This window comes from Monodon monoceros, unplaced genomic scaffold (assembly GCF_005190385.1).
Source record: "Monodon monoceros isolate NGI ecotype Baffin Bay Population unplaced genomic scaffold, NGI_Narwhal_1 Super_Scaffold_17, whole genome shotgun sequence".
Lineage (NCBI taxonomy): Eukaryota > Metazoa > Chordata > Mammalia > Artiodactyla > Monodontidae > Monodon > Monodon monoceros.
The window spans coordinates 5,391,842-5,407,367 of record NW_021703773.1 but is presented as its reverse complement, the minus strand read 5'-3'; the positions used below and the strand labels follow the sequence as shown (position 1 = coordinate 5,407,367).

At 54.5% G+C, this 15,526-nt stretch overlaps 1 protein-coding gene across 9 annotated transcripts in view; it reads right to left on the bottom strand.

Annotated features, from left to right (window-relative positions):
• FGFR1 (fibroblast growth factor receptor 1) overlaps window positions 1–15,526 on the bottom strand; it is a 48,061-nt gene that overhangs the window by 3,390 nt on the left and 29,145 nt on the right. Inside the window, exons 3-12 of one of the 9 annotated variants that reach the window (XM_029226333.1) lie at window positions 11,507–11,776; window positions 10,044–10,133; window positions 9,567–9,739; window positions 7,825–7,948; window positions 6,576–6,766; window positions 4,547–4,691; window positions 2,411–2,613; window positions 1,309–1,454; window positions 718–839; window positions 170–280 (exon numbers count right to left, since the gene is read on the bottom strand). In XM_029226333.1, coding sequence (XP_029082166.1) covers window positions 170–280; window positions 718–839; window positions 1,309–1,454; window positions 2,411–2,613; window positions 4,547–4,691; window positions 6,576–6,766; window positions 7,825–7,948; window positions 9,567–9,739; window positions 10,044–10,133; window positions 11,507–11,776 — 1,575 coding nt within the window. Of the gene's footprint in view, window positions 1–169; window positions 281–717; window positions 840–1,308; window positions 1,455–2,410; window positions 2,614–4,546; window positions 4,692–6,575; window positions 6,767–7,824; window positions 7,949–9,566; window positions 9,740–10,043; window positions 10,328–11,506; window positions 11,777–15,526 lie in introns of those variants that run through there. The other 8 variants (XM_029226334.1, XM_029226335.1, XM_029226336.1 and 5 more) reach the window with 8 other exon arrangements.

The window sequence follows — 15,526 nt, the reverse complement described above, 5'->3', positions numbered from 1 at the left end:
TAAACCAAACTCTCCTCCCAACCCACTTCCCGAAGCGTGGCTGAGAGATGCCGGGTCGCTGACACCCCAGCTAGTTATCTGCTCCCTGACTGACAGGCAGCAGGAAGCCCGGGGTTCCCTCCTGAGCCCCTCCCGACACGGGTGGGAAGCCTGCGGGCTCAGCGCCTACCGTCCTGCGTGCAGGCCCCCAGCAGGTTGATGATGTTCTTGTGTTTCCCAATCATCTTCATCATCTCCATTTCGGAGATCAGGTCCGACAGGTCTTTCTCGGTTGCATCCGCTTTATGGACAAGCCAGAGAAGGGAATTGAGACTCGTTTGCTTTGGAAGGGAGGCCGACAGGAGAAAAACTAAGGGAGGGGGATGAAGTGAGCATCCAGGGGTCCCTTTTCTCTGGGACTTGCTTCTCTCCTCCCTTTTTCACATCCAAATGTATCCTCCCATCCCTCTTACGAGAGCCGGTGTTGCCATGAGCGGTAATGAGTAGGGCAGAGGCTACGTCAGGAAAATCAGTTGGCAACGGTTGGCAACACCTGATGACAACCCAGGTGGATGCCAAGGAACAAAGTGAGATCGTAGTGATCTTGGGGTGCAGAATGCCTCCCACTCCCGGACATCCCTAAGCAGGCCACGTAGCGGGTGTGGGCAATGGCCCGAGGCCCACAGTTTGCTTGGAAAGGGAAGGGATTGTTTTTGCAGGGACACGAGCATCACTTACACTTCAGCATCTTCACAGCCACTTTGGTCACCCGGTTGGGTTTGTCCTTGTCCAGCCCAATGGCCTCCGCCAACACCACCTGCCCAAAGCAGCCCTCTCCCAGGGGTTTGCCTAAAACCAGTCTTTCGGGGAAACAAAGGGTGGTGGTATAAGCCGGGGGCGGTAAAGTTCAAACCTGACAGGACACCCCATTCCTCCCCGCCTCCACGTAGCTCCCCCAGCCGAGAGCAGAAGGTAGAAATCACCCTTTCTGATGCACCTCCCCCTATCACAGGGGACAGCTGAACTGTCCATCGATCTTTCATCACTGACAGCCCACAAGTACCTTGAGGGCTCAGATGGCACCTTATCCATGTGTGTAGGCCACAGCGCCTGGCATCTGGTGGCACTCACAGCATGGGGGCAATGAAGGGAGGGAAGGAAAGAAGAAAACCAGTGCGTATCCTGACTTCGTCTCTCAGCTTCACCTAACGTCCCCTGTGTCAGGTCAGGTCTGATGCGACGACCGTCGCTCCCTCGAAGGTCGGAGCACACACCACTGCCAGCGTTAGAATAACAAGCGGGGGTTCCCCAGAAAGTGGAGAGGGTTACCTGTCCCGAGGCAGCTCCCAGCGAGGGTCTTCGGGAAGCTCGTATTCAGAGACCCCAGCCAGCATGGGGGTCCCGCTGGAGGAGAGACGCGAGGGCCGGACCAGCAGGACCCCAGAGTTCATGGATGCGCTGGAGTCGGCCGACACCTACGGGGAAGTGTGGGGTCACCCTTCCAGCGGGGACGGGGATTCCTCTCATCCCCAGTTAGGGCTTTTCGCCAACGGCAGAGGTATGTACCTGTCATCTGATGCTCCTTCCCCAGCACAGACTGGCAGAAAGGCCACGGGGGGTCGGAAGACCTAGGTTCTAAAACTGACTTATTTTCCCCACTAGCCTTTCTGGGCTTTGATTTACTCACCTTTCACATGAGCGTTCCAGACTGACATTGTGTATCTTACCATTGCAGTAGCAACTCTATTCTTGTCCCCATTCTTTGTGAAAACCCTGCCCCGGATTAGGGATTCCTGACTCCCAAAGCTCCTTCCAGAATTAGCCCAGCTCTTAGCGAAGGTGGCCTCCTTTCACACACCTTCACCCTCCGTTCCATTTCTGGGATGAGGGGTGCACAGGAGAGGGAGGGCATCTTGGGACCCAACTCAGGTCCTCTCCCCTACTCTGTACCTTTGCACCTCTATTCTCCTCACTTTTTAATTTTTTTGGCCACGCCTCGCGGCTTGTGGGATCTTAGTTGCCCGACCCGGGATCGAACCCGAGCCCTTGGCAGTGAAAGCGTGGAGTCCTAACCACTGGACCACCAGGGGACTCCCCACCTTTGCACCTCTAATGGGCCCTGGGGGGCAGTTCAAACTCGCAGTACCAGCTGTGCACTCAGCCCAGCTAGAACTGTCTTCCAATCCACATGCCGGGTGAGCAGGTCACCGTGGCTGGGGTAAGATGGGCTCACGGACCAGAACAGCTTGGAGCCTGACTTGGAGCACTTGGGACAGGACATTCCCCTGCCCTGGCCCAGAAGCCAAAGCCCGAAGCAGTTGGCTGGGCACCGTGGCGAGGACAGGGCATTAGAGGGTCCCGGGGAAGGCCCCGAGGCATGGGGATGGCGCACAGCATGAGACAAGAGTGTGCAAACCCCCCATCTACTTTCTGTTACCTGTCTGCGCAGAGGGATGCTCTTGGCCAGCTTGTGCACGGCCATCTGGCTGTGGAAGTCACTCTTCTTGGTGCCACTCTTCATCTTATAGATGATGACAGACCCCACCATGCAGGAGATGAGGAAGGCCCCCGTGCAATAGATGATGATCTCCAGGTACAGGGGCGAGGTCATCACCGCCGGTCTCTCTTCCAGGGCTGGGTCAGTGCGAACAGGGTGTTAGCGGGCTCGGGGCGGGGCCCGTCCACTAGGGTCCCAGCTCCATAAGAAACTCAACACCTATCTCCTTTCCTCTGGGAATCTTCAGGGCAGAGAAGAACCAAGCCAGGTCCCAGCTAGGACTGGGGTTCTGCCACTGAGCACACATCAGACGTTCTGTGATCGCTGAGGCTTCCTGATCCTGACTCGTATCCCAAGAGGGATGGACTGTATCTTGCTACCCGAAGCCCATCCTCATGAACTCAGGAGCCCTCCTTGCTCAGCGGGACGGCTGGGCTGGAAGGGTACCTGGTGCCCTGCAAGAGATGGCTGAGAACTCACTTGTGCTAGATGCCTTCCAGAGTGTCCCCATGAAAACTCGGCCCTTCTCTGCAGCGCCTGAGCACTGTGTCCCCCTATCACAGGGGACAGCTGAACTGTCCATCGATCTTTCATCACTGACAGCCCACAAGTACCTTGAGGGCTCCGATGGCACCTTATCCATGTGTGTAGGCCACAGCGCCTGACATCTGGTCTCTCAGCTTCACCTAACGTCCCCTGTGTCAGGTCAGACGTGTAAATATCCACGCCCCGCCAAACCACAGGTAAAACTAACTTAATTTCCAAATACGTCTGGACTGCTAAAGATGGAAAATGTAAACTTCTCTTAAGACTTCTACTCACAGGTCTAACTCCTAAAGCTGAAGAAGGACATGGAGGGGGGTTGTTTTATTCTCTTCTCCGTTTAGAATCTCGCCCTTCCCATCCCCACAGAAGCCCGTGCAGTTTAAGCCCCCTTTCCCTCCCACGCGGAGGCTGGGAGGGTTCCAACCAGCACCACTTCACAGAACACACATTCCCCACGAGGGGAGGGTCCCTCTCCCCCCACAGCTCTCCACCCACTCCTCCCCTTTTAAAGACCCCCGCCAGCCACAGGGGCCAGCACCCCGAGGACCTCCCCCGGGAGGCCCCAGGCATGACCCCAAAGGAGCCCAAAGGGAACCTCCCGAGGCCTGACAAGGGGACAGCAGTGCTGATAACAAGGAGAAGCGGTTCTGTTTTTCTCTTTCCCCAGCGTCGAGAAACACAGACAACCAAGTGGGAGCACACACAGGACAAAGACAGCGACGAGGAGAAAAACAGAACGCTTCTCTCCCTCCAGCGGGGGTGTTATCAGAGGAGGAGAGAGGGAGAGAGGAGACAAGAGGACAGAGTCTGCAGGAACCAGAGCAGCACAGCGTACAGCCCACGTGCAGGCCCTGCAGAGGCACCAGCCCACCACCCCGAGCAGGCTGCAGGCTCCTGCCTTCCCGGACCGGTGCACACACCTCCCCTCTGGAGAGAGGAGACGTCGGAGCCAAGGAGGATAAATGGGCACCATCAGGCCCCCTGTGTGCCTGGGAAAGGACTCGCTCGATGCAGCTCCAGTCCACTGTCTGGGTCTGGGTGGAACCTCGCTCACTGTGAGGTGGCAGCATGGGAGTTAGGAGAGCATGATCCTTGCCAAGAGCAAGCCCCTCGTTCCAGGGTGCCTACGTTCAGTTACAGGGGGAGCGGGCCTTTCTGAGACTTTTGGGGGTGCTGGCGATAAAGGATCAGACAAGCTAAGGAAGGCCGCCGGACCCAAGGAGGGAAGGAGCCTGCCCTGGAGGAGAGCCCAGCTGCAGGTTAAATCCAGGTCCCACGCATGCATCACACTGGCCCAGGGGAGAGCCAGAGGCAGGCACACAGGCGGGACACCTCCGCGTTCCTGCATCACGAGGAAAGCACCTGTGTGAACCGAGAGGATTCGACCTGCAGAGCCGGACAAATTGCTGGAGCCACCTGCTGGCCCTCGGAGCCCGGCTCTGTGTCTCCCCCAGCCCCGCGATGCATGCTCCCCCCGTGCCCATGGCGAGGGCAGGACATCGAGAGGAGAAGTACAGTGTATACCTTCCAGAACGGTCAACCATGCAGAGTGATGGGAGAGTCCGATAGAGTTACCCGCCAAGCATGTATACTCCCCCGCGTCCTCAAAGGAGACATTCCTTAAGTGCAGCACCTCCATCTCTTTGTCGGTGGTATTAACTCCGGCCGTCTAGAAGAGACAACGGAAGCAACATGGACAAGCCCGGGACCTGAGACCTCTCAGAGGCGCAGAGGGAGGGAGGGAGGGAGGAAGAGGAAAAGGAAAAAACAAAAACAAAACCAAAAAAAACCAGAGGAAGAAATGCTCCCCAGCGTCTCCTTTGCAACAAGGAACAAACAAAAACCACCAGGCAGCGCGAGACCTGTTAGAAGAAGAGAGTGGGACCCTGAGGAGGAACTCGGCAGACCTGAGACGACACGAATGGCTGGTTACACCCGTCACCAGATGCTGGCAGCCCCGGCCCGGCCCGGCATGCGGCGGCGAGCGCATGGAGAAATGGGGCCCGGAGCGTGGGGGGCTGTTTGGTTTCCAGAGGGCACACACAGGAGGGATGGAGAGGGCGGCAGCCACACACGCACACACGCCCGCGGACGCTGGTCCACTCTTCTCTCCATCACTCAGACCCTCCGTCTGCATGACCAGCCAGGACGCACCCCACACACAGCCAAGGAACACACACAAGGCACAGAGGGGGCGACACCAACACAGAACCAAACCAAACCAGCCTCCCAAGGCCGGGTATTTTTCCATGGCTCCGGGCACTAGAAACACAGCAGGGTAACAGGGGGAGTGGGGCGCTGGCCTCCCCACCTGCCCCAGCAGCTCAGGGCCTCAATCGAACTCCCAGCACAGGGGTCCCTCCAGCTCCCCGTTACCTTTTGCCACAGGTCTGGTGACTGTGAGCCACGCAGACTGGTTAGCTTCACCAATATAATTGGAAACCTTACACACATACTCCCCGCTCTGGGCCTCTGTCACATTGAACAGGGTCAGCACCTCCGCATCCGAGCTATTTATCCCCGAATGCTGGAACAGACCAACGACACGCCATCAGTTGGGCCAACACTGAGATGTGGCTGTATTTTGCTCCCATGCAGGCCCAGGAGCTAAGGCAAAGGGAAGCTGAAGTGAGACTCGCCATCTTCCCCTTGTTAGGACAACACAAGTGGACTTTGAAAGTCCAGAGCAGTTGACCGAAAAATAAACTAAAGAAAAAAATCACTGCCCCCAAGCAAACGTTCTGTTTGTGTTAAACCCCCTCCTCCAGGACGAGGGCAGGGACTGTGAATGGAGAGGGCAGCCAAGGCCAAGGCCAAGGCCAAGGCCACGGCCACGGCCCCACTTCCTACATGGCAGTTTCAGCACCCGAGGTGAAGAGCGGGGTGGCCGGTAAATCTCTGGGATGGCCAAGCCCGGGAGGATGAGGTCTAATGCTGGGACCAGGAGGGAAACCACTTTCCCAGCTTCTGGTGACTTCCTGTTGCAAGATCCACTGGAGAATTAGGCAATTAGCTTCCCTGGATTAATGGAGCATTCAGGGACAATCAAAGTCTGGGGGTGGGAGGAAAAAGGAAGAAAATGCCAATTACTCCTGAAACCGCTGAGGACTGACCTGTGGCCTTTGCTCTTCCAACCCTACCTAAGCCGTGCCTGTCATTCAGCCCACGTGCCAGAAAGAATGTGACTTGGGAACCAGGGCAGAGACTGGGTGATGCTGCCTAGAAAGGCTGTGGTCATGGGCAATGGAAAAGCAGGAATGCCAACGCCTTCCTGGAGTAGCTGACCCGAAAGCTTGGGCACAGTCACTGTTGATGCTCTTTAGAAACCAGCAATGCCCACCCCCAGCCCTCTGTGCCCCTCACGCCTCCACCCGTGACCTGCCACTGGTCCTGCGGAATGTGGCTGGGTCCCCATTGAAGATGGAGCCTGTATCCAAAGAGAAGGGATGGGGCCCCATCGTGGGCACTGAGCCTGACCACAGCAACCTGGGCCCCGGGAGATACAGGCCTCTTTCTCAGAGCCCAGCCCACGGAGACTGGGGCCAGGGATTACCTTCAAGATCTGGACATAAGGCAGGTTGTCCGGACCAATCTTACTCCCATTCACCTCGATGTGCTTTAGCCACTGGATATGGGGCTGCGGGTCGCTGTACACCTTACACATGAACTCCACATTGCTGCCCAGGGCCACTGTCTTGTTGGCTGGCAACCCTGCCTGCAGGATGGGCCGGTGAGGGGACCGCTCTGTGGAGGCAGGGAGGGGAGAGGCTCGTCAGGCTCTGCCACGGCTGCTCCTGGCTGAGATGCTGACAGAGGGCACCCCAAAGGCCACCAAAGAGAAGCACTCCGGGACCTCAGCCCAGCCTACCCGTCCTTAGCTAAAACCACAGTCACTTAGATGCTTGCTGTTCAAAGTGTGGTCCAAGGGCAGCAGCGGCAGCATCACCGGCTTGTGAGAAACATCGAACCTCAGACCCAACCCCAGACCTCCTGGACCGGAAGCTTCTTTTTACAAGACCATAGCCTCAAAGCCGAAGCAGAATGCTGGCTGGGAAACTCTTTACCTTAAGGTTGCTAAAGAATGAGACTCAGAACCTCTAGAAGGAAGAGGCTGCAGTCACAGCACCCAGAGGCGTGACATTCTTCCTAGTGTCTCATGCAATGCCTGGAGTCTGCATTCACCTGGGGCCTGTCCTCTCTGAGCCTCTCAGTCTGCTCTTCTGTACAGTGGGAACAACAGCGCCTCTTTTTTTTTTTTTTTTTTTCGGTATGCGGGCCTCTCACTGTTGTGGCCTCTCCCGTTGTGAAGCACAGGCTCCGGACGCACAGGCTCAGTGGCCATGGCTCACGGGCCCAGCCGCTCCGCGGCATGTGGGATCTTCCCGGACCGGGGCACGAACCCGTGTCCCCTGCATCGGCAGGCGGACTCTCAACTGCTGCGCCACCAGGGAAGCCCAACAGTGCCTCTCTTGCAGGGGTGCCAGGAGAATTGCCCGTGGTGTAATTACTGCACCCAGCAGACCGCTGGCATCCAGGGAGTGATAGCTACTATTAAGCTAAATTTACCACCACTACTCCAGTCACCTGCTGCAGGAGGGACTACCAACAGCACCTGTCACTTTACAATGAGTCTGTGGTAGGGCTCATCCTCCCACCTCTATTTACAGGTAAGAAAAGAGGCAGGTGACAGAGCTAATAAATGCCACACCATCCGGACTCCAACCCTAAGTAAACCTGGCTCCAGGCTGTTTTCTCAGCGTCCCTGCTCTTTACTCTAAGCTCCTACTCCTGTCCCTTCTTACCCACGACATCAAGCTGGTAGGTGTGGTTGATGCTGCCATACTCGTTCTCCACGACGCAGGTGTAGTTGCCCTTATCAGAAGGCACCACGGAGTCCATTATGATGCTCCAGGTGGCATAACGGACCTGAGCGGAAACATGCCAAAGGGTTCTACTGCGGGTCTGGAGGAAGAGGCGGTGCTGGTGCCCCGAGGCGCTTACCCTCCAATCAGAGCACGGAGGACGCAGCCCGGCTGCACAGTGACCCCAGCCCATTTATACTCTGCAAGAAGGCATCAGGCAGACGGGTGTGAGGACCCAGAAAGTCTCCCCACAAAGGCCAAGGCCATCGTGATCTGTACAAATGTGCCTTTTGCACCCTCCCAAATATACTGGGAACTTCCCCAACCCTGCACCCCTGTCCACCCTGTTCTTGTGCCAGAACAGCTCCCCGCTACGAGTCCAGCCCTGCCTGCCCTTGACATCTCATTTCAAAGTCCATCTCCTCCAGCCCCATCTCCGGCCAAACCTGTTCTCTCCGTCCCTCTGTACCTTGCAGGTGCAGTGCCCACGGATATCTGCCATCTTATTAGACAGAATTCTGTATGGGCAGGATACTGCCTCATGAGACTCAGAGCACAGAGCCTTGCATACAGCAAGTGTTGGGTGAATTAATTTAAACAGTTTCCATATTTTTTCTGATCTCCTTTGCTTTTCTTATACAAGAATAATGAGAAAAGAGCAGCTAAGTGAAATGGAAGAGAAACAGGAACGATAAGGATGATCAGAGACTTTAAAGGAGGGATTAGATGAAGATGTTCTTCCTGGAATTGTAAATGGGCAAAGGACACGAATAAACAATTCCCACAACAGGAAATGGAAATCGCTTATGAACACATGAAAATTCTAAGTTCGTTACTAAGCAAAAGAGCCCACAGAGAACAATGCGATACTCTCATCTATCAAATTTGTTGGCAAAGGTAGAGTGAGCTTGTCATTCTCATACTCCGCTATGGGAGGGAAAGTTCATTTTCTCTTTAAGAAAGTAACTGTTACACAATAAAATAAAAAATAAAATCGCACCCCAACTGATTACATCATCCTCCATTAGAGCAAATATCACAGTAAAATTTTATGTCTTCCCATTGTACTTTGAACTCTGTTGCCTAATACATTTTCTGGAAAGACGTGTTCGAGAAATGTTCATGTAATAAATGAATACATGAATGAATGGATAAAATTACCTAATTATCAGGAAAAAAAAGTAATTGGGTAGCGTGCATCAAGGGCTTAAAAAATGCTTACACTTTGATCTAGTAACTTCCCTCAATCTGTCCTAAAGAAGAATATTTTAAAATGCTGACATAGACTTAAGCACAAAGATATTCACCGCAACATTATTTATAGCAGTGAAAAACTGGAAAATAACTAGCATTGCAAAATAGTTCATTAAATTATGGAACGTTTTAAAACCGGGATATTATAAAGCCATGAAAAATTATCTTTCAAACACATGACAAAAGACTCATAATGTTAACAACTGACAAGAAATTATACAGACGTGATCATCCAAGTAAAAACCGTATGTATACACAGAAAAAAAGACTGAAAAGTTTTAACTTTATATACACTCTTTTGTATTTGAAAAATTTTTAATTTTATAGATAGAAAGCGTTATTTAACACAATTAAAGCATATAAAGAGGGATTTTTCTAAGCAGCGGCTCCTGTTCCCCTGCTTCTAACTTTCATATAAACACAGGTACCTTGTAGCCTCCGATCCTGTGGTCAGGCTTGAATTCTTTGCCATTTTTCAGCCAGCGCAGCGTGGGGTTAGGGGTCCCACTGGAAGGGCATTTGAACTTCACTGTCTTGGCAGCTGGCACTGCGTGCAGTTTCTTTTCCATCTTTTCTGGCGACGTCCAGTAGGGAGCCACGGCTGCCCGGGGAAAGCCGAGAGAGAGAGACAGAGAGAGAGAGAGAGAGAGAGAGAGAGAGAGAGAGAGAGACGGGCAGGGCCTGGTCAGGCTCAGGAGCGAGGGCCTCCGCCCTCCCGCCCACCCGCCCACCACCTGTGGATGACGCCTGCACTGATCCGGACCCCCGAGGGATCCCAGGGCCAAGCACTGTGACCCCACATGCCCCCTCCTCCCCTTCTCCAGACAATCACCCGAGCGCCCCTCTTCCCGTTCAAACCCAACACCCAGGCCCAAAGGGCAGTAAGGTAGGAAACAGTGTCTCACGCATACGGTTTGGTTTGGTGTTATCTGTCTCTTTCTCCTCTGAAGAGGAGTCATCATCGTCATCATCGTCCTCCGAGGAGGGGAGAGCATCTACGGGAAGGAGAAGGGGGTACTGACGTCCCTCCAAGGGAACAGGGGCTGGCGAGATTCCCATCCAATCAGCAGCCACCCAAGGAACACAAAGGCCAGTCCAGTTATAGATGACCGCAGCTACCCCTCCCCATACTGTCCCCCGGTCCCACTCCTCCCTTAGTGCCTGTCCCTCGGAGGGAGAGACACGGTTTATTTAAGAACTGCATGCTCTATGCGTGTCGCCCTCCTCCACCGACCCCAACGCCCTGCCCTCCTCTGCCCAGAAGAAGCCTTTACACTGGGCAGCTCCATGTCGGGCAGGTGGGCTCTCTTCAATTTAACTCCACCCTGCATTCAGAGGCTCACTCAACTCAGCATCGCCTGGATGCGCAGGGTCTCAGAACTAGCAGCCAGGGAACCTGTGTCCTCCTTTGGAAACCCAGATCTAGGCACTGCGGCCAGAAGCCATTTCTGAAGCCATGGGCTGAACGACGTGGAGTTGGATTTTTCCTAGCACGCATCTGCTGAGGTCTGGGAGCTGCCCTTCTTAACCAGAGCAGACAGGGAGCCCACAACACAGTCCGCGGCTGCCAACACCTGTCCCCAACAAGTATCCACCCCTTTTAGCATGTGGTCACCAATCAGGGTTCATGCCAGATCTTTTTCCAGTCCTTTCTAGTGCTTTTGGGGGTCTGGAGGGAAAAAAAGGAGGCAAGTCCCTCAGTTAGGGGCAGGTTCTAGATGATGCCCAGGGGAGGAGATGCCAGGCCCGCACCCGGGGACGCACAAACGGCATAAAGACAATTTCAGCTCTACCTTATTTAATCCTAAGGTTTTGTACAAGTCGCATCCTACAAGTGGCAGATCCCCAAAGTCACAGAGCCCTAGGGTTCCCTGGCTGCCCTAACAGCTCTGGAAGCCGGAGGACAGATGTTTTCCGTCAAGCCGTGGATACGGCGGCGCACCTGGATCATCCCCCATCACCCGGGGACCTCACCACGTATGCGGGGGTGCTAATTACTAAGCCAAGTACCAAGTCCAAATGGCCAGGGAATGAGAGGGTGGAAGTTGCCTCGGCCCTCGTAGCACCCGGAGGACTGGGCAAGCTGTGGTGGAGAAATCACAGTGTCTCACTGCCCCCGATGTGTCAGCAATCACCTCCGAGGTAGGTCCCGGAAGCCCCTGCTCTCTGGCCTGAGGCCGGCACCACGGGTCACCCCTGAGAGCTAAGCCACGCGGCGGGCAGGGAGCGATGTTAGTGGGCAGCAGTTTCTGCAGCAGAGTAGGGGCAGATCACAGCCGGGCAGAGGGCCTGCCTCCCCCCGAAACCAGCAGACAGGGTTGGAGGGCAGGGGGTCTGAGGGAGGGGGAGGGCGGGCTTTGCTACCAACCTGAGACGTTGACGGAGAAGTAGGTGGTATCGCTGCCCGAGGGGCTGCTGGTCACGCAGGCGTAGAGGCCGGAGTCGGCGGGCACGGAATCCCGCACCTCCACCTCCTCCCCCGTGATGCGGGTGCGGTTGCTTTCCACCAGCTGCACCCCGTCCCGCAGCCAGTTGATGCTCTGAACATCGTCCCGCAGCCGACAGCGGAGCTGCAGCAGGTCACCGGGGTGGACCAGGAGGGACTCCACTTCCACGGGGGCTCCCCAGGGCTGGGCTGCTGCCGCCACAGGGGCCAGGAAGAGGAAGCGGGGTGGGGGGGAGGGGGGGAAAGACAAAGGGCATTATGCCAGCCGCACTGAGTTGCAGCATCCCAGGGGCTACGGAGCTGGGGAGGGGGAATGGGAAGACGGGTCAGTCGGGAGACGGCTGGCTACCTGGGCACCCCCATCGCTTCTTCTCCACCCCACTCCTCCAGAGGGCAAAGGAAGAAAGAGGCAAAGTTAGGAAGCAGCTGCAGCAGCATTAAGCGGTTCAGGGTTCATTTCTCTCCATCCTAGGGGGGCAGCCGGCCCTTCCCAGGACCCCTGTGCGTCCAGAGTGTCCCCTCCCCACACACTCAGCTCTTTGCCAAGAGTGGCCACTTCCCGGAGGAACACCCCGTTTGCTTCTGGCTGGGGCAGCCTTACCCCTTTCCCTCGGAACCGTTGAACAAGCCCCCCTGCCACAAACCCAGCAGCCCCGATCCACGTGGGGGGCAGTTTGTCATGGGGGGTGTCTGGGTTCAAGTGATTCAGCACTGGGGGGTCTGAGCCCCGCAATGGGTCTGATACACAGGGTGCATATGTGGGAGAGACAGCTCAAGGGAAGGTCAGCTCAGGGGAGCCTCTAGCTAACAGGTGTTGGGCCAGAGGATTCGGACCTTTTGACTATATTAGGAACGGAGGCCGGCAGCTGCCACAAAACCCACACTTGCTCTGGCAGCAAAAGCCATTGCACACAAAGCTCCTTTCTCCTCGTCCCACTGCAGGGCTCCCCCTCTCCAGCCCCCCACCTTCCTCTCCCCTGCCCCCCCCGACACACGGGCACACACATCTACTTCCCCTCACCTCTCCTTCCCCAGAGTCTGGGGATCCGCACACCCATCCTTCTCCACCAGCAACACTGCACTCACGCTAACAAGAAGGCCTGAGGCCGGACACAGAAAGAGGCCACCATCCCAGGCGGACCCCTCTGCACTAACAAGGGGGAAACGCAGCTCCTAGTTCCTCTTGGGACATGCAAGCCTGCTCTCGGCATCTTCTGTCCACTGTCCATCGCCCACCAGAAGAACACACCTGCTGCAGTTCCCGTCTACCACCTGACTAGTTTCTGCTGCCTTTTGGAACCTTCTTTCTTTCTCACCATGGGTTCATCACCAGAGGCTCGCCAGGGGCCCCCCTGCCCTGCAGGCCCCTGATGCGCGAGGCTCTGAAAGGCACCTGGCCCTACTGCCCTGCTGGGCCTTGCATCTCTGCCTGGCTCTGTCCACACACCCTCCGGTTCTCAGCCTGGCTGGAAACTGCCTCAAACCCTTCCTCTCTTTTTTGTTTGTTTGTTTGTTGTTTTGGCCACACTGCCACGTGGGATCTTAGTTCCCCGACCAGGGACTGAACCCGCACCCCCTGCATTGGAAGCTCAGAGTCTTAACCACTGGACCACCAAGGAAGTCCCTCAAAGCCCTTTCTGACTCCACTCTGGGTCAGGTGCTCTCCCTTCTCACTTGTCACACTGAAGGAAAGTCCCCTTTCTCGACTGGGTTGTGAGTGTGGGGACGTGTCACATTTACCTTCAAATCCCAGCACCCGGTAGGGCCCTGGCACATGACAGCTGGCAATAAATGCACGCTGAATGACGTAACAATGATGCACTGTCTCTTCATCAAATTCCCTTCCAAACTCCCTCTTCTCCTTTACCACCTCATTTTAAAAAACTCTTTCTGAAGTCCCAAACAGGTTTCTTCTAGAAACCTCACCAATGAAGAAATGAGTGTCCTGGGAGCCAAGGACTAACAGTAGTTTTGCTCAGAGGGGCCTCGGATAAGGCTCAGAGGCCAAGGCTGCAGGCCCCAGCACCCTTCGACCCAAGGGCTCTGTCTTAAATATTGGGCAAACATGGAGTCATCAGAAAGGGCGTGCTGCTTTAAAAGGCTTTGAAAACCACTAGGCCCACACTCATTTATTTCTGTGAGTCACGTCAAGGGGAACGTCACCAAAGGTGAGCAGACCACACAGCTCATTAAATATAAGCTTTTGTGGGTCTTAAAAAAAAAGTTATTCTTTCCATTTTTAATGGTTTGTGGTTTTGCCAAAAGAAGGCAGAAGAAAAGCCGTTCAGGCTTGACCCTTAAGGAGAACAGAAGACGCTCCTGTGGATCAAATCTTATTTCCCTGCAATGACCTCACTGATTAAATATTTTGCAGCTCATGATCTGTACCAGCCGTTGGTCAAACAGTAAACTCCGGTAAACTCAAATTCTTAGCCTCTGGCATCACAGCCTATTTTGACAGGTCCCAGAAACAAAAAGGTAGCAAGGAGCACACGGGCGTTTCCCCAGGAGAAAGCAGCAAATGGAGACTGGTCCTGCTGAGACCAAGCTCTGGCTGATTCTAGCTTGGATCCTAAACTTCCCGCTCATTCCAGCCAGGACGTGCGAACAAAACTCTTGTACGTGGTCCATTAAAGCCTCAAGAGCCAGCTTTCTTGTCCCTGCTGCTGGAGGTAAAGCTCCCCCTGATGTTCCAGGCCCTGGTGAGCTAGTCCCATTCATTCTCCTGATCGATATCCTGTGCTGTGTAGAGGATGTATTCTAACCCCGTGCTTGGCATTCAACACTCGTCACAGTCTGTTCCCACCTCCACATGCGACCTCGTCCCCACTTTTTGCTCCAAGTCTGAATGTTTCCTGCACGAACTGCCTTACTTCTGCCCCACAATGAAACTTACTTCTGCTCAAGACTGTCGGGCATCTCTAGAGCCCTCCTACCCACCTACTCAAAGTGTACCATCCGAGACACCCAGGAAGCCCTCTGCTGGCACGAGTGGTCTCTACCCTCATTTTCTGTACAACAGTAACCGTCTGAACCACAAAGATGCACACTCAGTTCCGTACCGTGTTGCACTGTTGCTTTTTCAGACAAGTTTATTGAGATGACAATTCACATACCATAAATTATTACTTATTCACATAAATTCACCCATTTAGAGTGTATCATTCAATGCTTTTCAGCACATTCACCGAATTATGCAGCAATCGCCACCATCTGACTTTAGAACATTTGCATCGCCCCCAAGAGAAACCTGTACCCATTAGGAGTCACTCCCTGTCCTCTCCCCCTCCCCCAGTCTAGGCAACCACTGATCTGCTTTGTCTGTACAGATGTGCCTACGCTCGATAGTTCATATCAATGGATCTGTACAATATACAGTCTTTTGTGTCCTCCTTCTTTCTTTGAGCATGTTTTCATGGTTCTTCCATGTTGTATCATGTCTCAGTACTTCATTCCTTTTAACGGCCAAATAATATTCCGTTGAGTGGATGTACCACGTTTTATTAATCCATTCATCGGTTGATGGAAATTTGGGCGCACTGTTTCCTAACTGTCAAAAGGGTCCATGTCTCACCTAAGAAACAGCCAGCAACTCAGGGCAGAATTACCTGTCATAGTTTTCCCACAGTGCCTAACCACGTCAGAAACTCAGAAAATACTCAGTAGGCCTTGAACTGAAGCTCGCGTCTGGCACAGACTGATTTTTGGAAGAACCAAAAACCAGCTGACGGCTCTTGGGTGATTTTCTTCATGGCTAATAGTGCTCTCGGACGTGTGTCAAAGTCTCCACTTACAAAGCAGGTAAACGCCGCTTTCTTTTAGGAGGTGATGGAACGGTAATGGACTGCTTGCTGGTTTACCGGGCCCTGCCCCTCTACGTCGCCCCCTGGAGTAGCAGCCCCGACCTTGGAGAGTCCTCTGTAAGGTGGCTGATGAAGGACA